Source organism: Halichoerus grypus, chromosome 8, assembly GCF_964656455.1.
Source record: "Halichoerus grypus chromosome 8, mHalGry1.hap1.1, whole genome shotgun sequence".
NCBI classification, from domain to species: Eukaryota; Metazoa; Chordata; class Mammalia; order Carnivora; family Phocidae; genus Halichoerus; species Halichoerus grypus.
In genome coordinates this window covers 123,608,509-123,634,404 of record NC_135719.1, presented here as the reverse complement: position 1 = coordinate 123,634,404, position 25,896 = coordinate 123,608,509, and the positions used below count along the sequence as shown (strand labels likewise).

General features: G+C 41.6%; 1 protein-coding gene across 5 annotated transcripts in view; it reads left to right on the top strand.

Moving 5' to 3' along the window:
- DPF3 (double PHD fingers 3) overlaps nt 1–25,896 on the top strand; it is a 283,778-nt gene that overhangs the window by 129,414 nt on the left and 128,468 nt on the right. For 4 of the 5 annotated variants that reach the window (XR_004919706.2, XM_036099904.2, XM_036099730.2 and 1 more), the window contains exons 2-3: nt 6,794–6,954; nt 25,238–25,345. Coding sequence is in view for 4 of the 5 variants with exons in the window: in XM_036099730.2 (XP_035955623.1) it covers nt 6,794–6,954; nt 25,238–25,345 (269 nt within the window). In the remaining variant the exon portion in view is untranslated. The remainder of the gene's footprint in view (nt 1–6,793; nt 6,955–25,237; nt 25,346–25,896) is intronic. The other variant, XM_036099848.2, reaches the window with a different exon arrangement.

The following is a 25,896-nucleotide window of genomic DNA, read 5'->3' as shown; positions in this document are numbered from 1 at the left end:
CTTAGGTCAGTGAGTCTCATATGTCTCAGAATCACTGGGGGGATCTATAAAAAATACAGATGTCTGGATTACATGCCAGACCACCGGAATCAGAATGTCACAGCCTCCCCGGTCCCCACCGATTCTGACGCAAACCAAAGTTGGAGAGCCACTCCCTAGAGCATTCTCCTGGAGAGTGGGGTGTTGGGATTCTTGATAAGCACCGAAGCCTTATTTCCTGCATCAGCAGAGGAAGAGCTAGTCTTCCCGAGGTGGTCTGATGACAGCACAGTATTCAGTGAGCTTCTTGTAAAGTTCAGAGAAGGGGAATATTAGTTCTGTGTCTTGCAGAGTGGCATGGATTTTGTAGATGGAGAAGCGAAAATCTTCAGAGCTGAAGGGATTTTTTTAAGATGATAGGGAAAATTCAGTGAGATTTGAGCTTACAGGATATGCGTTTTCAGTTGGCCAAGCTTGTGTTCTGGAGAAGCCAGGTAACTTCAGGCTCCCCTCATCTGCATGTGGAGAGTGTCCCAAGCATCTCTCACCTGGAAGCTTCCATTAGGATGGCCTGACATCAGTATTTATCACATGCTTCTATAGTCCCAGCACTGGGCTTTGTTGGGTAACATGGAAATATAGAACTCGTAGTTCCTGTCTTCAAGATTCCTATATTTTAGTTGGGTGGGGAGAGATAAGGAGGATGATAGAGAATGGCCAAACACAACTGAGACAATCAGGCAGCTCCGAGAGGGCAGAGAGCAAACACTATTGTCAGGGATAACTGGTGTCCCAGAAGAGACAGGCCTTCAGCCAGCCCTTGAACAGATTAAGATTAGCCAGGCCGGGGGCAAGAGGCAAGAATTTCAGGTGGAAGAAAGAACCTGAGTAAAGTATATTGTTGGGGTCCAGGGGTAGGTCTGTCTGATTCATATATACAAGAAGGTCAGACGAAGATTCATTCATTCATTCATTCATCATTCAACCCAACATGGCAAGCTCTGTGCTGGGCTTGGGGATAGAGCAGCAAACAAGCCAGGAGCTGTTTCTGTGTTTGGGCAGGCTTTGGACTGCTTGGATCATCATGCAACAGCTCTTCAGCTTTCCTTGTTGCCTGAGGTTTGGCCTCAGCCACCCTGCTGCCTAAGGTTTTGGGACAGAGGTTTGGGTTGTCGTCCACCAGCCTCAAAGACACTGCACCAGTGAGTGTGGTGTGTGTGTGTGTGTGTGTGTCGTGTGGGGGCATCAACCAGCTGAAGCAGATGGTGTACCACAAAGTGGCAGAAAATGCTGCTCTTTGGGGGAAGGAGAAAGGAACCACCATTGATGAAAAGCATTTCCCTCTGGGTGCCAGAGGTTCCTTCTCATTTAATTCTCTCACAGACCTGAAGTAGGGGTTGTAGGAAGTAGAGCTGAGGCTTGGGGAGGGTAAATAACTGGCCTCGGGGTTGTGTAGCCAGTCAGCCTTGGAGCTGGACTCAGATCTGCCTGATTCCAAGTCTCTGTTCTTTCTGTTCCACCCCAATCCCTCGGCTCTCCAAGGGCCCTGTCAGCCTCCAGAGGAAATTGGGCACCAGTGGGAGCCATCTTGCCTTCCATTCTGAGGAGTGAAAGACTAAAAACTGGGCTCCAGGGAGATTTCTTTTTGTCAGGATGGGTAGAAGAGCTGTAGTAATTATAGTCAGGGGACTGCTGCAGTAACCCAGGAGCTGGGTGTTAAGGACTGAACGGGAGTGGTTGCAGGTATTCTCTTGATTTTTTTTTTTTTTTTTTTTTTGCAAATTGTGACTAGACATCCATGCAATCTAAATCATCAACTTATATGTGCAACAAATTGAAGACTGTCCAAATGGAAACACCTACCATAGGTATATGAGTTGTTGTTGAACGCAATTCATCTGTGTGCTGGGCTCTGTACTGGAGGCTGGGGATAAGTCAGGAAAAAGGCCAGGCTTACAGGGTTACTGGTGCCCCTGGGCAGTTTAGTGCAAAGCCTGGTGGCTGTGTGCAGTGGCCCTGCAGATGTGGTCTCTGCCCTCATAGAGTTTATAGTCTTGTAAAGAAGATAAACATTAAGCATGGCATGGAATTGAAATTGACCTTATGAATAGTATTACTGTTGCCATCTTTGTTGGAAGAGGACAGAATGAGGGAAGAAGGGGACTGGAATCTTGCTCCACCATCCTCTACAGGCCTTTCTTCTTTTAAATATCAGAAACACTGCCTTAGCTCGGGCTGCTGTGACAGAACACCAGAGATTGAGTGACTTAAACAACAGATATTTATTTACTTCCCCAGATATTTATGTCTGGAGGCTGTGAAGTCCAAGATTAGGGAGTCAGCATGGTCTTGTTCTGGTGAGAAACTTCTTGGGTGTAGATGGCTGCCTTCTTGCTGTGTGCTCACATGGCAGAGGGAAAGAGAGAGAGTGAGAGAGAGAGAGAGAGGTCCTTCTCCTATCTCTTCTTATAGGGGCACCAATCCCATCACCAGAGCTCCATCCTCATGAACTAATTACCTCCCAAAGGCCCCATCTCCAAATACTAGAACATTAGGGTGTTAGGGCTTCAATGCATGAATTTCAGGTGAAACAGTTCAGTCCACAGCAAATACTCAACCTGGCTTTCTTTGAAGGGCAGCTTTAGGAACAGTGTCACTGTGAGGAAAACGAAGAGGTTCTTCCACCTTGCCAAATATTGCCCCCTGCTTGCTAGTTATTATAAAATGTTTCCCACAGCACAGTTAGAGTTAAATATATTTAAATGCAAACAGGAGGAAGTTAGCATATTGGTGTCAATGAGTCTTAATGTGTGTTTGTGGGCGGTGGTGCAAGTGTGGGCAATTGGGTGAGACAGCAGGAAATCCAGGTGCCCACAGAGAGGAGGAGGGGCCCATGGTGGGGAAGGAGGGGCCAGAGATCCTGCCACAGGCTAGGGCTTCTTGTTATCTCTGCTTATCTCTGTTTATGTGCACAAATAGCAATGATGGGCCAAGGTCCTGTTTTTACAGTCAAAGGGGACTGGTGGCCATGCAGCAGGAATGGACAGAAGAGGCAACTTCCTGAGAAATGAAAGAATCCAATGCCAGAGGGGATGAAGGAAAGGGAAGGGTCAAGGACACCTTGCTGGGGAAATACGGGGTTCTCTTAGGTCTCCCCCCTCCCCCCCCAACCCCAGAAGAATGGAGACTCTGGGGAGGGAGCAGGCTTCTGGCAGGAGATGAGGAATTTGCTTTTGGACACGTGTTTGGGGTATGGCAGGACACCTGTTCTTGGGTCAGAACATAGGACCAGAGGGACAGTAAAGAGGGAGGGCTCCAGGTGTCTGGGTTGGAGGGTTGGATCTGAGAGTCAGCTCAGGCCAGTGGATATGGAATCGAAGAGAACAGGCAAGGTGTTGAGAGAGAGAGAGAGGTGGAAGCATGAGGAAGAAAAGGAGCAGAGGGTCTTGGAGGGGCTGTGATGGGCTCTGAAAAGCACATTTGGAGCCTAGTTGGCAACCATTTCAGAGAAGTCTTGTACCCCTCCGCATCCTCTTCGGTTCCCTGGAATCCATTTTTTCCACAGATAGGCTCAAGGAGGGTCACTGGAAAGCTCTGAGAACTATGGCTTACTCCAGATTTGATCGCTGGGGGATCTCACCCCTCATGGCGCCCCCAGAACGGGGCAGCCAGCGCTGCTCCAAGCCACAGGCTGTGGGGGACAGAGCCCAGCAATGTGTCCCGCTGTGCCACTCCTGCTTCTGATTGCAGCCTCGGGTAGCCTGAACGAGGCTGTTGATGAGAACATCATTCTACTCTGCCTCGTGCGAGCTTCTTCCAGTCCAAGACATCTATCAGCCCGTGGTAACCCAGCCCCCTTGGTTTGTTGCAGATAGATGACGGCCGAGGCTGGGTGACCCAGCCTGGGACATGCTGGTCACCGCCCACTGCCAGCCTTCCCTCCCCCCCCCCCGCAACTTGAATGCAGATGTCACCCCTGGGATCCTATCATTGTGGGATCTTTTTTTTTTTTTTTTTTAAGAAATCCCATATTAAAAAGGACATTTGTCCTCTCTCCTGTTTAAATTGCTTTCCACGGGTTAGGGAGACCTGGCCATCGATTTTCTTCTCGAGAGCAGAACAAGCCCCGTGAAGATTTTGGCTAATTAACTTTCGGAGAGGTTCTGCTTGAATTTATCAAAAAGGCTGAAGTCTCTTTTCTCCTCCTGTATCGAAAAAGGCTTTAAACTTTTGTTTCCGAGTCGCTGCCAACGCCTGGTCTGTTTAAAAGTGACTTCCCTGGAGACAGGGGCAGGGAGGGTGTTGGATGTCACATTTTTGCAGGTTCAATCTTTAATACAGTTGTTCCAGTCTGGAGAAGGGTTTCTCTGTTTACATAAGAGAGGTATCGTTCACACAAAGATTACATTTAAAAATACACATCTCCCCCCCCCCCCCCAGCATGCCTGTTACTAATAACATCGCATGTTACGGAAAGTGGAAAGTATTTAAGATGAAATTAATTTTCGCCCAGCGCACCACTTTGTTTGACTTTCTCGTTCCATTCGGTGTGGGGCATGGACTTGGCCAAACTCACTTTTCATTTTCAGCAACTTCCCTTTCTTGTCCCTCTCTTTGGGATGTTGGAAGCAAGTTAGGAGCGTATCAGGATAAGTCTAATTTGAGATCCTGCTGTCGTTTTCTTTTATCCTGGCTTCCCGAATTTGTTTTGAAGATGGAAACCTTCTCTCCAGTCTAGAGTTCTAGTGTGCCATTTGCTTGGTTTATGGATTCTCTTTCAGCAGAATTTCTGGGGTTGGAAGAGTTAACATCTACTCTGGCCATCTGCCAAAAGATCGTGGGAAACCAGATGACTGTTTCTCACATCGGACACTTCTCTGTTACCTGTTCTTGTCAGTTCTCATCAATGTGGTGCGGCTGGTCGCTGTTTCATGAAGGAGCTGGAGCATCCAGGATGCCCTGGATGGGGCTCTGTGTCATCTTGGCTGCACGGAGCTGTCTGGGAAAGTTCTGTCACCCTGAGCTTTAGCAGTGGAGGCATTGAATTCGGTGGGACACAGATGTGAACGCTTTGTAGGAAATGGTTCTTTATTTTTGATCAATCTCATGATCCTTGTTACCATCTTTGATTATATCAGCTCATGTTCTGTTTTATAGCATTTTAATAGGCTTCCATCCCCCCAATTCATTTCCAGCTGTGTGGCTATTATAATTTGATTACAGTTTGGTTTTGCAACTGCTAGGACACTTTCTGAGCACGTTATGCCTTCCTTGTGAGGCTGAAGATGTTTAGAGGGGGAAAAGGAGCAAAGGGGCTTTTTTTTTTTTTTAAGTGGTACGTCAATAAGTAATTTCCAAAAGATGCCTCAGAAGCTTCAATGGTTGTATCGTCCCAGAATAAGAAATTTGCTTTAAATTCTTTGGTAGACTCTGACCTGCTGATTTTTTTCTTTTTTAAAGAGTATAGAAAAATCCCTCTAAGATTTTGCTTTCTTTAGTTCTCTAAATATTTTGGTTAAGAAATATGTTATTTTTAACTCCGAGACTTTCTCACCCTGATTTTGACTTCTTCAAATCTACATAGAACCAAAACAAAGGGACATTCATAATGTCGCTTCAAAATGAGCTACTTGATTCTCCCTTCTGGCCCAGTGATCCCTGTGGCTCCTCCCTTCTGCCTTTCCCCACAGCTCCCCACAAAGAAGTACAATTCTACCTGGCAGAGGCTAGGTTATGACATTTGTATTTCCTTGAGACATTTATTAACCTCCAACATGTGCCTGTCTTTAATTTGTTAGGTATTTGATCTCACTGATTTTTTTTTCTTTACATTTGATCAGTTTTACCAATGTTATATTTTTGGTCTTTGAAAAGGATACTGTCTTAAAATTAGTAGCATCACCACATGTCCAAGGATACCAAAGATTCAGGAACATAAAATTTACTGTGCTTAATCAGATCACCACTCCAACAAACCAGAAAGGTCTTTCTATTTGTGTTTTAGATCCCAGGGATTAAATTATCTTGAATTCAAAATTCAACTCTTATTACAAATGCTTCCTTTGTTTTCGGTTAGAACGTTATTTTTCTTTAAGTGTGTGGTTTTAAAAAATTGGTGCATCGTATTGAATGGAGCACTGGGTGTTATATGCAAATAATGACTAATGATGTAATGTATGGTGATTAACATAACATAATAAAATAAAATGAAAAAAAGAAAAAAAAAGATTGGTGCATGCCTCTTTTCACCTCCTTTCACCACAATAGCTCTACTTTTAGGGGATATTTCCTCTGTTCTTCTAGTCTGTGTTTATATGGGTGTTTCTCTTCTGTTGTATTGGAAAGCCATGCATCGATGCTGGTGTTTTGGGTTCATTCTAGAGTGCCTTTGCTGGCAATTACTGAGAACAAAGTCTGGCTAACGGAGGATGTTAATGAGGGGACTCTAGAAGCCTGAGCTCCTGGTAGAACCCAGGTAGAAGACTGTTTCAGAGCCACCTCTATCCTGGAGCAGGACCTCATGCTTCCTGAAACAGACACTTGTCACTTTTACTGGTGGTTTATCTAGGGGCCCTAGGTTCTTTGTTAAAGGGGATTCTGAATTCCCTGGTGGATTTGGTATGGGAAATATAACCTGATTGAGACCTGACACCAAGTTGGATTCCGCCCCTTGGCAAGGCTCTTGGTCCTCATCGCCTGGGTCTTCATAACTCCATCATTTCCCCAGGGAGGGAGGTGGGTAACATCAGTTTCCCTCTGTGTGCGCTTCCATTTTTCCCTGGCCTCACTCCTCCTCTCCTCCTCTCCCGGGCAGGCTTGGGGACCAGTTCTACAAGGAAGCCATTGAGCACTGCCGCAGCTATAACTCGCGGCTCTGCGCAGAGCGCAGTGTGCGCCTCCCCTTCCTGGACTCGCAGACCGGGGTGGCCCAGAACAACTGCTATATCTGGATGGAGAAGAGGCACCGCGGCCCAGGTGAGCCACGCCCCCCCGGCACGTGCGCACGTTCTGGCTTCTTGTCTGGATGGAGGAGGACTAGACAGCACTCGGGAATCTCCGCAGGGTGGCTGGGGAAGGGCAGGCTGTTCCGCACGCCTGGGAGACTCTCAAGAACCTCAACCACTTTCCTAGCTCTTGGCGCATGTTCCAAGGGTGGTGTGGGGCAGAGAAGCCACACTGGGGAGGAGGCAGCGGCAGAGTGGAAGAACTCAGGCTTTAGCCCCAAAAAAGGGAAGACTGAGGACGTGACAGCCATCTTCATCTTTTGCCCTTTTGTAGCTTAGTGGTTATAAGCTGGAAATCCGCAGTCAGATCTGGGTTTGAGGCTTGGCTCCTTCATCACACCTCTCTCCCTCAGGTTCCTCACCTGTAAAATGGGAATAATAATAGTATTTACTTTAGGATTTTGTCAGGATTAAATGGAAATATTCATAAAAGGCTTATGAGTTAGCTCATAGTAAGTATGTGCTCCAAAAATGCTGGCTATTATTGTTGGTATTACTATTATTATTACTATGACACTAGTCTTCTAGGCACCAGAGAACAGAATAAAGACCAGTGGGTAGAGATTAGAGAGGCAACCAAAGTAATGCAGTTTTCTGGCTCTATATGGGTATATTTAAAAAACTTTTTATTATGAAAAATTTCAAATCCATACAAAAGTGGAGAGAATAGTAAAATGAGTGTGCATGTATTAATTGCCCAGCGTCAACAATGATCAACTCATGGCTAATCTTGTTTCATTTATACTCACCGCCCACTTCCCTCCTTGACCCTTGGTTATTTTGAGGTAAATCCAAGGCAACATATTATTTTGTCTGTAAATTTTTCAGTATGTATCTGTAAATGGTCATGACATAAACAAATCCACAATAGCTATCAAAGCTCCAACTTAACAATAAGACATTAATAGAATCAAATATTTGTTCAACATTTATTTCCCCCTGTAGTTGAAATCAGAATCCAAAGAGGATCCCTACATTGTAATTGGCTGATGTGTTTCTTCAATCATTTTAAATCTGTAGGTCTTGGGGTTTGTGTGTGTATGTGTGTGTGTGTATGTGTGTGTGTGTATCTGTCTCTCTCCCCCTTGCATGTTATTTGTGGAAGAAACTGGGTTGTTTGCACTGTAGGGTTTCCCAGAGTCTGGATTTTCTGATTGCATCCCCATGGTGTTATTCCTGTGAATTGGTAGTTAGGACTAGAGACTTGAGCAGATTCAAGTTCAGTTTTTTTGGGCAAGAACAACTCCTAAGTGGCGGTGTGTACTTCCATCACGAGGCTCATGTTGCCTGGTTATCTCTCTTTTACTGATGTTAGCAGCCTTCCATGGTAGTTGCCTAGGTCCTTTATTCAATTAAGAGCTGCAAAAAGGTAACATTCAATTCAAGGGCTGTCACTATTTTTTCATTTCTGAGCTGTATAACTTCTATAAAGAGAGACATCTCCTCATTAAAATTTTGGTTATTGTGAGGTATAGTTCACCTATGAAAGGTGGGATAATTTTGCCCCTTTATTTACCAGTTTATTTTATTTTATTTTTCATCATGATAAGTGTACTCTTTAATCCCCATCCCCTATTTCATCCCCCCCCCCACCTCCTTTCTGCTAACCAACAGTTTGTTCTCTGTAGTTAAGAGTCTGTTTCTTGGTTTATCTCTCTCTCTTTCTCTTTTTTTTTCTTTGCTTGTTTGTTTTGTTTCTTAAATCCCACATATGAGTGAGATCATCATTTGTCTTTCTCTGATGGACTTATTTTAACTTAGCATTGTACTCTCTAGCTCCATCCATGTTGTTACAAATGGCAAGATTTCATTCTTTTTATAAGTGCATAATATTCCATTGTGTATATATACCACTTCTTCTGTATCCATTCATCTATGGGTGGATATTTGGGCTGCTTCTGTAATTTGGCTATTGTAAATAATGTATTTACCAGTTTTCAAAACAATGAGTTGGTTCCCTAGTATTTACCAAAGGTGATCAATAAAGTTATTATTTTGTTGAGTACCATCATGGATTCACAGATTTAAATGCACTGGGTACATTTTAATCCATTGTAGCTATTATTCTTTTTGTTGCTTCTATTGTCCCATCTTTGGCCAGTAGGGGTTTGGGCCAGTGTTGGTGTTTTGAAAGAATCCCAGTAGTTTCAGATAACTACCTTGCTATCCTAGTATTAAGACAGATGTTTTAGGCTCATCTTCCTGCCCAGACCTGGAATCAGATATTTCTCTAAGAAATCCTGTTGCCTTTTTGTAGGAAATGTTATTTAAAGACCATAATCTGGTGGTGCTCATTGTTGCTGGGTTGGTTGCTGTTTCTAGGACTTTTTAGTGAGTAGATCTAAGAAATAGGATTTCTTCTCTGAAAAGAGAAAATACACCTATATTTCCCATTCAATTCAGTTTTATACAGTTTTTACTTAACTATCCTAATTGTGTGTCTCCTTTCTCCCACACCAAAAAAATCCTGGCTCTTAATGATGCTGACATAATTACTTATTTGCTTTATCCCACAACATACACACCAGAGTATCAGAATAAAATGAGACTTCCAACAATGAAATTACTGAAATGGTTTCTTCTTCTTCTTCTCCTCCTCCTCCTTCTTTTTGTAATTCTTTTTGTCCTTAACGTATTGCCCATTAAGGATGTAGAGTCCAATTACTGTGTTTTAAGGTCACTTGAAAGAGTTCCTCTGAGTGGTTGTGCCACGAACTGAATACACAGTTGGATTTGTTTCATTTTGCTTTCACTTATTAGGTATTCCTTTTTTTTTTGAATTTCATACAATTTCTTTGTCTTTTTAAAATTGGTTTTTATTTTGAAATAATTGTAGATCCACAGGAAGCTGCAAACATAGTACAGAGAGATCCCCCATATCCTCCACCCAATTTCCCCCAATGGATACATCTTATATAATCATAGCACAATGTAGAAACCAGAAACTTTGATATTGGTAAAATGTGTGTGCACAGTTCAATGCCATTTTATCACACATACAGATTTGTGGAACCACTCTATAATCAAGATACAAAACTATTCCATCACCACAAAGATCTCCCTCATCTCTACCCCTTTATAATCATACTCACCTGCCCCTCTCATCATTTCAATACCTTTACAGTGTCTTAAACATTTCCTCTACACACACTGAAAACCACAGCAGAACTGTTAACTTAGAAAACTTAAGAAAGTGTCTATTGTATTTACTCATATTTTTACTCTTTCATTGTTCTTTCTTCCTTCCTGATGTTCCAAGATGCCTTCTTTCATAATTCCTTTCTGATTAAGTACTTTCTTTAGCCATTCTTTTAAAGTAGATCTACTGGTAACAACTTATCTTAAGTTTTCTTTCTTCTAAGAATGTCTTGATTTTTTTCCCTTCATTCCTGAAGGATATTTTTGCTGGATATAAAATTCTGGGTTGCTAGTCCTTTTATTTTAGCATTTGAAAAATGTTTTGCATTTCCTTTTGGCGTGTGATGAGGTTTGTGATGAGACATTTGTTGTTATTCAAATTCTTATCCTTTATAAGTGAGGTGTCGGGGCACCTGGGTGGCTCAGTTGTTAAGTGTCTGCTTTTGGCTCAGGTCGTGGGTCCTGGGATTGAGCCCGCATCGGGCTCCCTGCTCAGCGGGAGGCCTGCTTCTCCCTCTCCCACTCCCCCTGCTTGTGTTCCCTCTCTCGCTGTGTCTCTGTTGAATAAATAAATGAAATCTTTAAAACAAATAAGTGAGGTGTTCATTTCTCTGTCACTGATTTCAAGATTTTGTCTTTAGTTCTCACAAATTTGATTTTGATATGTTTTGGTGTGGATTTGTTTGGAATTCACTCAGCCTCTGGAATCTGTAGATTTGTATCTTTTGCCAAATTTAGGAAAATTTCAGGGTGCCTGGGTGGCTCAGTTGTTAAGCGTCTGCCTTTGGCTCAGGTCATGATCCCAGGGTCCTGGGATCAAGCTCCACATTGGGCTCCCTGCTCGGTGGGAAGCCTGCTTCTCCCTCTCCCACTCCCCCTGCTGTGTTCCTGCTCTTGCTATCTCTCTGTCAAATAAATAAATAAAATCTTTAAAAAAAATTTAGGAAAATTTCAGCTATTATTTTTTTGAATATATGTTTAGCCCCACTCTCTTTCCCTTATCCTTCTGGGACTCTACTAACACAATTTTTAGATTTCTTGTTATACCCCACAAACCCCCCAGGCTCTGTTTTTTGTTTTTTTTTGTTGTTGTTGTTGCTGTTTTTGTTGTTTGTTTTGTTTTTAGTCTGTTTTTTCTCTGTTGCTTGGGGTTATTTTTATTTTTCTCTCTTCAATTTCACTGCTTCTTTCTTCTATTTTCTACATTTGTTATTGTTGTTTTATTGTGTTTTTCAGTTTTATAATTTCCACTTGGTTCTTCTTTATATCTCCATTTCTTTGCAGAGACTTTAAATGTTTTCATTTGTTTCAAGTGTTCACGATTATTTGTTGAAACGTGTTTATGATGCCTCCTTCGAAATCTTAATTCAGATAATTAGGATTCAGGATTGATATTTCTAATAATTCTATCAGAATATTGTCAGATTAGAATTATCTGGCAATTCTAATATTGGTGTTGATATGTTATCTTTTATCTCATTCAAGTTGAGAGTTTCCTGGTTCTTCACATGAGTGATTTTGATTGAATCCTGGACATTTTAACCATGATGTTATAAGACTCTATATGTTCTTTGGTAAAGTGTGCACATCTTTTATCCATTTAAAAATTGGAGTTTTAAAAAAATTGAAATTTATTTGACATACAACATTGTGTCTTATTAAGGTGTACAACATGTTAAATTTATACATTTATAAATTATAATATGATTGCCATTGTAGTGATAATTATCAGCTGTATCACATTACATAATAATTCTTTTTTTAGTGGTTGGAATAATTGAGTTCTAATATCTTAGCCAGTTTGGTGATTATAATATAATATTGTTATCTATATTCTCTATACTCTGTATTAGATATCTAGGGGGAATTGTTTGTTTTCTTATTATTAAATTTTGATAGTCCTTTATATATTCTAGATTCAAGACCTTTATCTGATATATGCTTTGCAAATATTTTTTCCCAGTCTATGGCTTATATTTTCATTATCTTAACAGTATCTTTCAAAGAGCAGATATTTTAAATTTTGATTAAGTACAAATTTATCAATTTGTTATTTTATGAATTGAGATTTTGTTGTTGTATGTAAGAAATTATTGCTTAATCCAAGGTCAAGCAATATTTGTTTGTTTTTTTCCTAGAAGTTTTATGATTGTGGGTTTTATACTTAAGTCTGTGATCCATTTTGAATTAATTTTAAAATATAATTTGAGATACAGATCCAAGTTTATCTTTTTGCAGATAGATATTTAATTGTTCCATCATAATTTGTTGAAAAGACTAGCCTTTCTCAACTGAATTGCCTTTGTACCTTTGTCAAAAATTAAATGTTCATATGTATGTGGGTCTATTTCTGGACATTCAGTTTTGTTTCATTGGTCTATTTGTCTTTCCTCACACTAATATCATACTGTCTTGATTATTGTATTTTTGTAATGCTTTTTGAAATCAGGTAGTGTTAGCCCTCTAAATTTGTTTTTCTTTTTCTAAGTTATTTTGGCTATTCCAATGTCCTTTGCATTGCTACATGAATTTTACAGTCAGTTTGTCCATTTTTACAAAAACTCTGCTGGGATTTTGATTGGGATTATGTGGAATCTGTAGATCAGTTTTGGGTAAAATGAACAATTCTCAATACTGAGTTTTACAATCCCTGAATATAACATCTCTCTCCATTTGTTGTCTTCTTTAATTTAATTTTTCCCACTGATGATTTTTAGTTTCTCGTGTAGAGATATTTCACATTTTTGTCAGATTCATCTGACAGTAAGTCTTAGACAGTAAGTATTTAGACAGTAAGTCTAAGTACTTAATATTTTTGATACTATTGTAACTGGATTTTTAAAAAATTTCAATTTCTGATTATTCTTTGTTAGTTTACAGAAATACAGTGGATTTTGTATATTCATTCTGTATCCTGCAACCTGGCTATATTTATTTATTCTAACATCTTTCTGTAGATTCCACAGCATTTTCTACATAGTTGATTGTTGTTAGTGAAAGAGAAAACTTTCCTTTTCAATATGGATGACTTTTATTTATCTTACTTGTCAGTTGCACTGGCTAGAATGTCTAGTATAATATTAAAAAAAAGTGTTTAGAGTGGACATCCTTATGTTGTTCCTGATCTTAAGGGAAAAACATTCATTTTTTTCATTATTAAATATGTTGCTAGCTGTGGGCATTTTGTAGTTGCTTTTTATTAGACTGAGGATGTGCTTATTTCTAGTTTGAGAATTTTAAATCAGGAACTGATGTTGGATTTTATTAACTGATTTTTCTGAGTCTGTTGAGATGATCATGTGATTTTTCTTTTGTGGTTTGTTAACATGATGAGTGACATTGATTGATATTTGAATGTTAAACTAACATCGCCTTCCTAGATAAACCCCACTTTGTCATGATGTATTATCTGTTTTATATATCATCAGATTCACTTTGCTAAAGTTTTATTAGAGGTTTTGCATCTATGTTTATGAGAGGCACTTATCTATAGTTTTATTTACTTGTTGTGTCTGTATCTGGTTTGGGTATCAGGATGATGTTAGCCTCATTTAATGAGTTGGGAAATATTTCTTCCTTTTCAGTTTTCTGGAAGAGTTTATGTAGAATTTGTATTTTTTCCTTAAAATGTTTTATAGCATTTACCAGTGAATTCATCTGGGCCTGGCAATTTCTTTGTAGGAATGTTTTTAAAACTACAAATTTAATGTCTTTAATAGATATTTAGGTTATTCATTTTATATTGAGTGAGTTTTGGCAGTTTGTGACTTTAAGGAATTTGTCCATTTCATCTAAGTTGTCAAAATTGGTTGTACAATGCTGTTCTTACCATTAGTATATTATTCTTTTAATATCTGTAAAACCTTGTGATATATTCTCTCTTATTCCTTATGTTGGTAATTTGAATTTTCTTTTTCATCTAATCAGTCTAGCTGGAGGTTTATCAATTTTATTAATCTCAAAGAAATAGCTTTTGATGTAATAGATTTTTTCCATTTTTTTTTCTGTTTTCTATTTTCTGTTTTCTGTTCTGATATTTGTTTTTTCCTTTCTTTTCCTTACTTGGATTTAATTTACTCTTCTATTTCTTCTATTATTTCTTCAGGTAGAAACTGAGGTCATTGGTTTGAGACTGTTCTTCTTTTCTACTATAGGTGGTTTCTAACATAGTTTACCCCAAATATAAATACTGCTTTAGCCTCATTTCACAAATGTTGATACTGTATTTTCATTGTCATTCAATTAAAAATGTTTTCTAATTTGTCTTTCAAGTTCTTATTTTACCTATGGATTATTTAGAAGTGTGTTATTTAGTTTCTAAACATTTGGGGGATTTTCCAAATATATGCCTGTTACTTATTCCTAATTTAATTCCATATGGTCAGAGGATACTTTGTATGACTTGACTCCTTTAAAATTTACTGAGACTTGTTTTATGGTTCAGAATATGGCCTATCTTGGATAAATTTTCCCTTTGGTCTGGAAAAGAATGTGTATTTTCTTGTTGGTGGTTGGAATGTTCTATAAATATCAATTAAATCAAGTTGGTTGATATTATTGTTCAACTCTACATCCTTACTGATTTTTCTGTTGATTTGTTCTATGAATTATCAAGAGAGAGTACTGAAATTTCTGACTATAGTTGTGAGTTTGTCTATTTATCCTTACAATTTTATCAGTTTTTGCTTCATATGTTTTGAAGCTCTGTTATTAAGGGAATACACATTTAGGGTTATTTCCTCTTGATAAATTGGTCCATTATCATTATGTAAGGACCTTCTTTATCTCTACTAATATTCTTTACTATGAAATCTGCTTCCTGTGATATTAATATAGCCACTCCAGCTTTCTTTTGGTTAATGTTACCATGGTGTATATTTTTTCATTCCTTTACTTTTAATATATTTGGATCTTTATATTAAACATAGATTTTTTTTGTAGGCACATATAGTTGTGTCTTGCTTTTTTTTTTTATTAACATATAATGTATTATTTGTTTCAGGGGTACAGGTCTGTGATTCATCAGTCTTACATAATTCACAGCATTCACCATAGCACATACCCTCCCCAATGTCCATCACCCAGCCACCCCATCCCACCCACCCCCCTCCACTCCAGCAACCCTCAGTTTGTTTCCTGAGATTAAGAGTCTCTTATGGTTTATCTCCCTCTCTGGTTTTGTCTTGTTTCATTTTTTCCTCTCTTCCCCTATGATCCTCTGCCTTGTTTCTCAAATTCCACATATCAGTGAGATCATATGATAGTTGTCTTTCTCTGATTCACTTATTTCGCTTAACATAATACCTTCTAGTTCCATCCACGTTGTTGCAAATGGCAAGATTTCATTTTCTGATGGCTGCATAATATTCCATTGTATATGTCTTGCTTTTTACTTTTTTTTTTTAAGATTTTATTTATTTATTTGACAGAGAGGCACAGTGAGAGAGGGAACACAAACAGGGGGAGTGGGAGAGGGAGAAGCAGGCTTCCCGCTGAGCAGGGAGCCCGATGTGGGGCTCAATCCCAGGACCCCGGGATCATGACCTGAGCTGAAGGCAGACGCTTAACGACTGAGCCACCCAGGTGCCCCTATGTCTTGCTTTTTAAATGCAATCTGACAGGGGGCACCTTAAGTGTCTGACTCTTGATTTTGGCTCAGGTCATGATCTCAGGGTTGTGGGGTCGAGCCCCTCTTTGGGCCCCATGCTGGGCATGGAGCCTGCTGAAGATTCTCTCTCTCCCTCTCCCTCTTCCCCTCATCCCTCACTTGTGTACGCACACACATGCACTCTCTCTTTCTAGGAAAAAAATAAATAAATGCAAACTGACAATCTGTGTTTTTAAAATTGGGATATTTAGACTATTTACATCTAATGTGATTATTGCTATAGTTTGGTTTAAAGCCATCAGTTTGCTATTTGTTTCCTATTTATCTATCTGTTTGTTCCCTTTTCCCTCATTTTCTTCCTTTCTGGGGATTAATTAAGTTTTTTATGACTCCATTTTATTTCCTTTGTTGGCTTGTTAACTCTTTTTGTTATTTTAATGATTACTTAATGTTTGTAGTCTCCATCTTTAATTACAGTTTGCCTTCAGGTGATACTTTACTACTTCATGAATAGTATAAAAACTCTACAATAGTATTCCAGTAAACAGAATAATACTATCCACAAAGACGTCCACATCTGGAACTCACGGAAATGCTGCCTGACATGGCAAAAGAAACTTTGCTCTTTTGATTAAGTTAAGGACCTTAGATGGGGAGATTATTATTATTATCCAGATGGCCTCAATGTAATCATAAGGGTCTTTATAAGGGGGAGGCAGCGGGTCAGAGTCAGAGCAGGAGATGTGACAACAGATGCAGAGGTTGAATTGAGGCCACTGAAGAAGAGGCCACAAGCCAAAGGATGTGGGTGGCCTCTAGAAGCCAGAGAAAGCAAGGAAGCAGATTCTGATCCAGAGTTTCCAAAAAGAATGAAACCCTGCTGAAACCTTGGTTTTAGCTCATTGAGACTGATTTTAGACTTCTGACTGCCAGAATTGTGAGACAACAAATTCATGTGTTAAGCCTCTGAGTTTGTGGCACTTCATTATGGCAGCAGCAGGAAACTAATACAAGTGTACTTTTAACTTTTCCCTACTGACCTTTGCAATTGTTGCCATATATTTTAGTTTTACATATGATATAAACCTTTTTACTACACTGTCATTATCTTTGTTTAATCATCTTTTAAAGAATTTTAAAAAAATAAGAGAAAAACATAATTATTCATGTACTAAACCATTCCTGATGCTTTTCATTTCATTGTGTACATCCATATTTAGATCTGGTATCACCTTCTTTCTGCTTAAATGACTTCCTTTAATATTTCTTGTAGTGTGGGTCTGCTGATGATTAATTTTTTAAACTTCTGTATGTCTTGAAATATCTTTAGTTTGCTTTAGTTTTTTGAGAGATATTTTTTTGGAGCATAGAATTTAAGTTGACAAGTTTTTTTCCCCTTTTCAATACTGTAATGATGTTGAACCACTGTTTTCTTGCTTGCATCATTTCTAATGAGAAATCACCCTTATCTTTGAGCCTCTCTGTATAATATGGCTCCTTTCTCTGGCTGCTTTTAATATTTTCTCCTTATCACTTTTTTGGGTTGTTTGTTGTTTTTTTTTTTTGGCTGAGTGGCTGCAAAGACTTTATCAAATTATTTAGAGTGTTGGCATTTAAGTATTCACATATGTACATTAAATAGCTATATAGACTATCAATATTTTTGAGCAATTTTGATTATGATGTGCCTTGTTATAGTTTTCTTCATGTTTCTTGTGCTTAGTTTTATTGAGGTTCTTGGATCTGCATGCTTGTAGTTTTCATCAAATTTTGAAAATTTCTAGCCATTATTTCTACAAATGTTTTTTCTTCCCTTTTTCCTCTTTGGGGACTCGAATTACACATATATTAGGCTTTTTGAAGTTGTCCCACAGCTCACTAGGCTGTTCTTCTAGAAAAATTCTCTTTTTCCCATGGTTTTCATTTTGGATAGTTTCTGTTGTTGCACTTTCAAGTGCACCAATTTTTTTCTTCTGCAATGTCGATTTAATCTGACATTAATCCCATTCAGTATTTTTTTTATTATTATTTTTTATTGTTATGTTAATCCCCATACATTACATCATTAGTTTTAGATGTAGTGTTCCATGATTCATTGTTTGTGCATAACACCCAGTGCTCCATGCAGAACGTGCCCTCCTCAATACCCATCACCAGGCTAACCCATCCTCCCACCTCCCTCCCCTCTAGAACCCTCAGTTTGTTTTTCAGAGTCCATCATCTCTCATGGTTCGTCTACCCCTCCGATTTCCCCCCCTTCATTCTTTGATCTTTAGGTGATACTGGAGCAGTGCTTAGTCTAGGGCTAAATATTCCCTGTCAGAGAGGTAAGACTCTTCTCTGACTCTACCCAGTACTCCATGAATTATGAGGCCTTTCTAACATGCTGGTGGGAACAGACTGTTTCCAGCCCCTTTGCACACCAGGCACTCTTATTTCTATTCTTACTGGGTGGTTCTTTCTTCAACATTGAGTAGCTTCCTCACAAGCATGCACTGATTAGTACTGAATTGAATACTCAAAGGGGACTCTCTCTGATCTCCAAAGTTCTTTCTCTGTGCAGCTCTCCTCTGTTTCCTATTCTGTTTCTTGAATTCTAGTCACCTTGGTCTCCCCAGACTCTCAGCTGTTTCTTTTCACTCAGACTCAGAGAGTCTCTTGGTTTCCACCTGTGTTCCTCTTCCCTGTGCTGCAATCTGGAAGCTCTCTTGAGGTAGTAAACTGGGGCAATTATAGGGCTTATCTTGTTCATTTCCAGTGTTTCAGGCATCACTGTCCTTCATTTCCTGATGGTCTTTTCCATGGTCTTGAGAATTTTGTTTCGTATTTTCTTTCTCTTTTGGTTTCATGTAGGAGAGTAAATATGATCCTTGATACTCCCTTCTAGCCAGAAACAGATGTTTGCTTTTTTAATTTAACTGTATAAAATATTCACATGGTTCTAAAGTCATATCGATAAAGCATGGTATAATCAGAGAAAGTCTTGTTCTGTCTCTGTCGTTTTACTCTGTCCCTTTCTTGTTTCTATAGGCAACTTCCTCTTCTCCTTGTTACTATTATTTTGTTTTTGTTCTTTCTCTAAGTAAATTTTTTCTAAGCTTTTGGTTTTTAAAAAACTATGTGAACGTATGACATATGTATTTATGTACATATATATGTGTGTGTATCCCCATTTGTTAGATAAATGATAGTATGTTATATACACTATTCTCCACCTTGCTTTTTTCACTTCATTGCAGGATATAGTTCCCTCCCTCTATGTCTCAATAGCTTCATAATAGTCCATTGTGTGTGTATCCTATTGTTTATTCAGCCAGTTCCCTATAGATGGACATTGGATTATTTCCAGTCTTTTTCTAGTATTAAAAATGATACAATGAATACATATTTTTGTGTTTCTGCATTTTTGCATATGAATCTGTGATATAGATTCCTGGAAGTGGAAATGCAGGGTCAAAGGGCAAATACATATGCAGTTTTGCTAGATATGCTAAATTTCCCTTCATAGGGTTTTGCCACTTTGCATTCTTACCAGTGGTGGATCAGATTGGTACGCATATTTCTAACACAATATTTCAGTAGCACAGTGGACTGCTCCATGAAAGGGTGAGGACTAGAATTATTGAAATGAAGGCCAGGGTGGAGGCTCTTGTCAGGGATGTTGGAGAGGTGATTCTTGTATCGGGTAAGAGTCAGACCCAATAATGTTTAAGCTCCCTCCTCACATTATAATGCTATTATTCTTAAAATTTCTTTTTCTGATGAATTTAGAAGGTATGTAGTGGTTGTTCTACTGATTCCCCACACATTTTATGTGCCTCTCAACAATGCTTTTATATTATCAGGATGCATTTCTCCATGAGCAATTTTAGTTGGTGATGTGGAAGGAAAGGAAAAGTAAATTCCACAAGAAATGGCTTGATGGGGGTGAGTGGGAGGGCTGGGGGATATTTTCCTGATAGTTTTGGTGTAAGGAGCTGCTTTCCCAAGGGAAGGACTCAGAGGTTCAAGCATGCTGTGTGTGGACCAGTAATGGGATGGCTTGGTGGGGAGTTAGGTTAGTGGAGAGGTTTTGAGTGTGGGCTGTGGACTAGATTACCCTTTGAATTGTATGACCCTGTGCCAGGTACTTAATCATTGTTAGCCTTACTGTCCTTGTCCTTTAAATGTCTCATAGGATTGTTGTCGTGGTGAGATAACAGTGAGTGTGAGGTACTAGCCTAGGACAGAGTAAGAGCTCAGTAAATGTTAGCTATTGTTACTGTGTCAGTTTTTGAGCATGATGGGGCCAGTGAGGGGCTTGGGAAGCTCTGGGCCAGAAGGGGCAGGAGGCATACTGGATTTGAGGCCTACCTTACCAGGATAGTCTTGGTACATGGGACATTAGAATTGAATGTTAGAGAGAGAAGCTAGCTTATGGAGAAGAATGGGAAGGGTGGTTGGAGGGGATGGTTGGTGAGCCAGATAGAGAGCTGTGCTGAGGGCTGGGGTGTTGTGCCTAGTGCCCAGGACTTCAGGCTTTCAGGGAAAAGAAAACGCACTGAGACCTGGGATGCTTGAAGGGGGCTTCACTGAATAGGTGGTCCACAAAGTCAGGACAACTTTTATTTTTTTATTTTATTTTATTTTTTTTAGGACAACTTTTAAATAAGCCAAGAGAAGAGGGGAGGGCAGAGAACCAGGAAATATCATGGGTGTAAGTGCTTGTGAAATACGTCTTGCCCACTCCTCAAGCCCTACCTCTGGACTTATCGCTCATCCCTCCAGCTCTGTAGAGTTGGTCCAAATTGGTGTTTTCAACCACAAACATTAATGGAGCACCTATTATGTCCTGGGCCCTGGGAATATAAATATGAATAAGAGTTGATCTAGTAGCCTCCTTATGTAGGAGTTTTTCAAACAACAATTGCCTTGGTTATCTCTGATGTTCTGGTTTAGTAGGATTGGGCTGGAGTCCAGGCATCTGCCCTTTTCAATAACTACTTATGCAGTTCTGATGCCCAGTCTTGGGGAAGAACCCCTGGCTTTTGTCATTATCTGTTTATAAATATGGGGGCTGTTGGTGACCCATTGTGGAGGCACGTGGTAGGAACAACATGCAGAGGAGCTCTTTAATGGCAGTGATGGTCTGAAGAGCAGCCTGCTGTTCCATCCCTTTCCTGTCCAGTAGGGGGTGGGCAAGGGGGAGATGATGAAAGGGAAGCAGTGTTTGGATTCTTAATTTGGAAACTTGAATCCTGTTACCCTGTTCTGAGCAGGTGTGGTCACTGCCTCTTTCCTGTAACTCCCATCCCGTCCAGTTCCTCAGCCTCTCGTTGGCTGTCCTTCAAACCCAAGTGGGTGGATGGGACAGATGGTTGGGATACAGGTGACACCTGTCCACCCTGGGGACCGAGAGTGGACAAATTGGCATAAGTTACAGGAAGGTAGATTTTGATTCAAAATAAGGGTGAAGCGAAACTGTTTATCACAATAAGAGTTGACCAACCACAGGCAGTCTGTCCTGTGAAGGAGTGAGGTTTCTATCGCGGGGCGTGTTCGGCGGCAGCTGCCGGCCCACCTCTCTGAGAGGCGGCACGGTGGGCTTGAGCTGCCACCGCTCACCTCTGGCTGGGGGAAGAGGAAGTTACTTCAGTTCTTTTCTTCTTTTCAAACCCCGTTCCTATCCCCTATCATCCTTCCTTCTCTTTTCTATCCCACTTCTTCTGAATTCTTTTTTTTTTTTTAAAGTTTTATTTATTTATTCCTGAGAGTCAGAGAGAGAGAGAGAGAGAGAGGCAGAGGGAGAAGCAGGCTCCCCACTGAGCAGGGAGCCCGATGCGGGACTCGATCCCAGGACCCTGGGATCCTGACCTGAGCCGAAGGCAGGCGTGTAACCATCTGAGCCACCCGGGCGCCCCTTCTTCTGAATTCTTAATAGCTTATGCTGTGTCTGTCAGAAATAATCCTGACACTTAGGATCCACCTGGTGATTTGGTCAATGCTGGTAACAAGCGACTTGTCTGGAGTCTGCTGACCATCCAGGCATCAAAGCCCATCCTGCTGTTTTTTTCTGTGGAGACAGCTCTCCCTCCAGCCAGTGTGAGTCCGTGTGTGTGTGTGTGTGTGTGTGTGTGTGTGTGTGTGTGTGAGATGCTGTGCTGGCGCCTGAGTGCGGGTGGTACAGCCGGAGTTGCAGCTCAAAGGGGCAGAAAAGCAGTTTGCTTAGTGGGGTATGTGCATGGAGGGGTAGCTGTGGCCTTGGTTACCAGGGAAGACTAGTTCCCCCGCCCCCCCAGTCTTTGTCCTGCCTCCTTTCCCCCCTCCTCCACAGTCCCCCTAGCCCCAGGCTCACTCCTTCAGGTTAATTTCCCTGGCTGCAGCTGTGGGTCCCCCCCTTCCCTCCCTCCTCCATCTACCACACACACAGGCTTTGAGTTATGTGCCTCCTGTTCTAATGAGATAAACAACATAACTCTCACGGGGCTCTGCTCGTCCCTCTATAAGTGGAACTCCGGGGCTGAATGCGTTGGCCCTATAAAGGCACCCTGGTGCTTGTCAGCCTAGGGAGGAGGGCAAGGAAGGGGGGCTGGAGCCCCGAGAGAGTTCTTGGGGCCATTTGCTTGTTGAGATGAGGTGGAGTCAAGGCAGACATCAAAGAGAGGCCTGTTTCTACCCTCATGGCCAAAGGAGCAAAGAGCAGCATGGGCATGCAGGGTGGCGGCCTTGTCACGCCACATGGCTGTCGAGTCCAGACTCATCTAAGTCAGCCAACTCACGATAATTAATAACTGACATTTACACAAGGCTTCATGGTTATAAAGAGCTTCTTCTTGAATATAAGCTAATCCCCGCAACAGCCTCTGTAAGGTAGGTATTGTTAACATTCTTATCTTCTGGGTAAGGAGACAGGCTCAGAAATGTGTGGTGATATTTCCAAGGTTATAGGAGTGGTGGTATGAGGACTCATGTGCTCTTCCTCTGCACCGCGGGCCTTCTGTAATCCATCAGAGCAAGTTAAAGAATGATATAAAAACAGTCCCCTCTTCCGGCCATTCGGACTACCTACTACCAAGTGTGTGGGTGAGTGGGTCTGCAGCTATAAACTGAACAGCCCAAGGCTGCATTGAGGCTGCTGACCAGCAAGTGCAGTGACCAGGTCTCAGGGAGGGCAGAGGCCCTGGGCGAGTGTTGACAGTTTTGACCTCTTGTCATTTAGATCTTTTGAGTGCTGTCTGGACCAGTCCTTTCTTACTCACCTGCTCTTGGTCAGGTTGGAAATACTATGAAGCAGTCTGTGGGGCAAGAAGGAGCCTAAGGCACAGAGACTGCCATCTTGGGGTGGATTCTGTACTCACCTCCTGGCCCCACCTCTGGGGTCCCTCTTGGCTGGTTTGGATGTGGGTGGATGAGTATCCTGGAACCAGGAATAGCAGGTTCATTCGCTTCCTGCATTTCTGAATCTGATTCAGTTCTGGTTGAATTCATTTGGTAAGTACTTCTTGATATGCCTACCAGGCACTGTGCCAAGTATTAGGGATACTAGAGATGGACATAGTTCCTGTCATCCTGGGTCTTATAATGAGCAAGAAATTAATGACAACATGTTGGGGGAAACACTGGAACCTTGAGATGCTTTTGGGAAGGCCATGAAACTAATCTTGATACATTAGAGAGAATATCCAGGCAGTAACTAGATGATGCTTAGACATCCAGGGGTTCTTGGCCAGACATTAGAACAATCTATAAGGTTCTTTAAAAAATAGTTGGCCTAATTCCTCCACCCATTACATTCAGATTGGGTAGTTTGGGCATGAATTTTTGGCCTTGATGTTATTAAGAAGTTCTCCAGGTTCAGTCTGGATTTTTGGGTTCAGTCTGGATTAAGAATCACTAACCCAAGATGAGTGGGGATTTGTGGGGCCAGTTCTGGGTTGTAGAGTACTGGGTCTGCCCTTATACTTGGCCTCTGTTGGGATCCTGGGGCATACCAGCTTCAGAGGTGGCTCAAGGGACCAGAATCAATGCAGCCATTCAGGAATTCTAGGGTCAGAGATGACATGGTCCTGGAGTGAATCACACCAGAAACATCAAACTCTTCCCAGTGTTGCCTTCCCTCAAAGAGAGGTCAAAACTGGACCTTCCATGGAAGGGAGAGCAATATTACTTTGATTCATTTGGTCTTCTCCAAATCAACCACAAGGCTGGTCCTTAGAGCACAGGGAGCTCAGAGCTTTGGGATCCTCCTACTGTGCAGAAGCTATGAAGCTATCAACAAAATTAAGTATTAGGATGACTCTTGGACATGAAAAGCCCTTAGCTCATGACATCAGAGATTTTTCTGGAGCCCCTAGGCTCCATGATCCTTAATGGTTTCTGAGAACCCGAATAGGGGAGGGGTGGGGACCTCCAACTTCTTCATAGCCTTGCGACCTATGGGAGCAGCTATGTGATTAAAAATGAAACTTAGCACTTAAAGAGAATTTGACAATTTTGCTTCCTTTAGTACTGGAATAGTTGCCTCTGCTTTGAACCCAAACCAATAAATGGGTAGAGATGACTAGTAAAAATAAAAAATGGAGAAATGGATATATAGCAGTGAAACTTTGGTAGATTGTCTCTGCAAAAGGTCCCCAAATGGCAGACAGCTGATGGAAATAGGGTCCTGATATTTTCTATCCCTGTGGTCCTAGGTCTAGGAAGTGACCTTCCCACATGGGTCTAATGGTTGTCACATGCCCCATTTATCTATCTGTGGTTGTTATGACAGATGGCGCTCGTGTAGAACTTTGGTGCCAAAGGCCAAATCTAAATGGAGACTCTTGAGAGACAGTGTGGTTGGCATATAAGCCCAGCCACTGGACTCTTGCCCATTCCTTTCTGTAAGGCCCAGGCAAGTGGGCAGGGATGTAGAAGTATGCTGGCTCTGCAGGCCGAGGAGCCTGGTCACCAGAGTAGGCTTATATTCTGTTGGAGGTTCGTGGGGCTTGCATTGGCTTCAGCGAGATGCCATAGCTAACGGTGGGTGGAGAAAGTCAGTGGGTAGGAGATCTGGATCCTTGATCCTGTTTCCTTGAAACGCTTCCCAGTCCAGACCATCTATAGGTAGGCAGACTGACTTCTGCTGCTTTGCCTGGAAGAGAACCTGCTTTACCTGGACCTGTATAGAGGGGCAGTTGATGGGTAGTAGCTGGAGGTCTACTGCCTTGGAAACACTGTAGTGAGGTTGAGTCTGAAGAGGTCCCTCTGATCTCCCCAGAGCAGGAGAGCAGAACTGTCTTGGTCATGGTGATGATGGTCCTGGGCTTACGGAGACAGCATGGTGGAGCAGACAGGGCAAGGGTCCTGGGGTCAGATGACCTAGATACTGTCTCTGCTCTACCATCAACCAGCTGTGTGACCTTGACAAGTCACGCTACCTTTCTGGTCTTCAGTTTCCTCTCACTGTGAGTGAGAAGCTTGGACAGGGAGGTTTCCAAGGCCCCTTCTAGCCTGGAGCCTTTAACCTTTATGCTGTCTCTGTCCACAGGCCTCGCCCCGGGCCAGCTATATACATACCCAGCCCGCTGCTGGCGTAAGAAGAGACGATTGCACCCACCTGAGGATCCTAAGCTTCGGCTGCTGGAAATAAAACCTGGTCAGTGCCCTCTGGAGCTGGTGGGAGCGGTGGGGAGGGCTGGGCTGGCCCAGGACAAGGTTGCTTTGCTCCTTTGTCTATAGAGCTGAGTTTTGTGGGAGAGTGAACCTGGCCCATGGTGCCCAAAGGTGTGCCTCTGTGCCTATTCTCCTGTGTAAACATGTCCACGTATTCACCTGAGCATCCTTTCCTCTCGTCTCCCTCTTGCCACCCTGTGGAGTAAAGCAAGCAGGCAAGGGTGGGAGCAGGCCCAGGAGGAATGCCTTTTCCAACAGGGCCCCAGGAGGTCTAAAAAATAGAACCCATCTTGGGCATGGCAATGGGAGAGTCTGAGTTCAAAATTTGCCTCCAGGTGATGCTGAGTGCTTTGTGGCCATGCAGAAGGAACTGGTTAGTTTTCTCGACTACTGACCTGTTAGAACACTTCTGACTCGATGGCTACCTTCAGACCTGTGTCTGGGTTGCAGTGAGGCCAAGTGATTGTCCTGGGTCTTCAGCTTTCAGAGAGTCTCTGGTTTTAGGGGTGCTACTAGGGCTGGGAGGTGACTCAG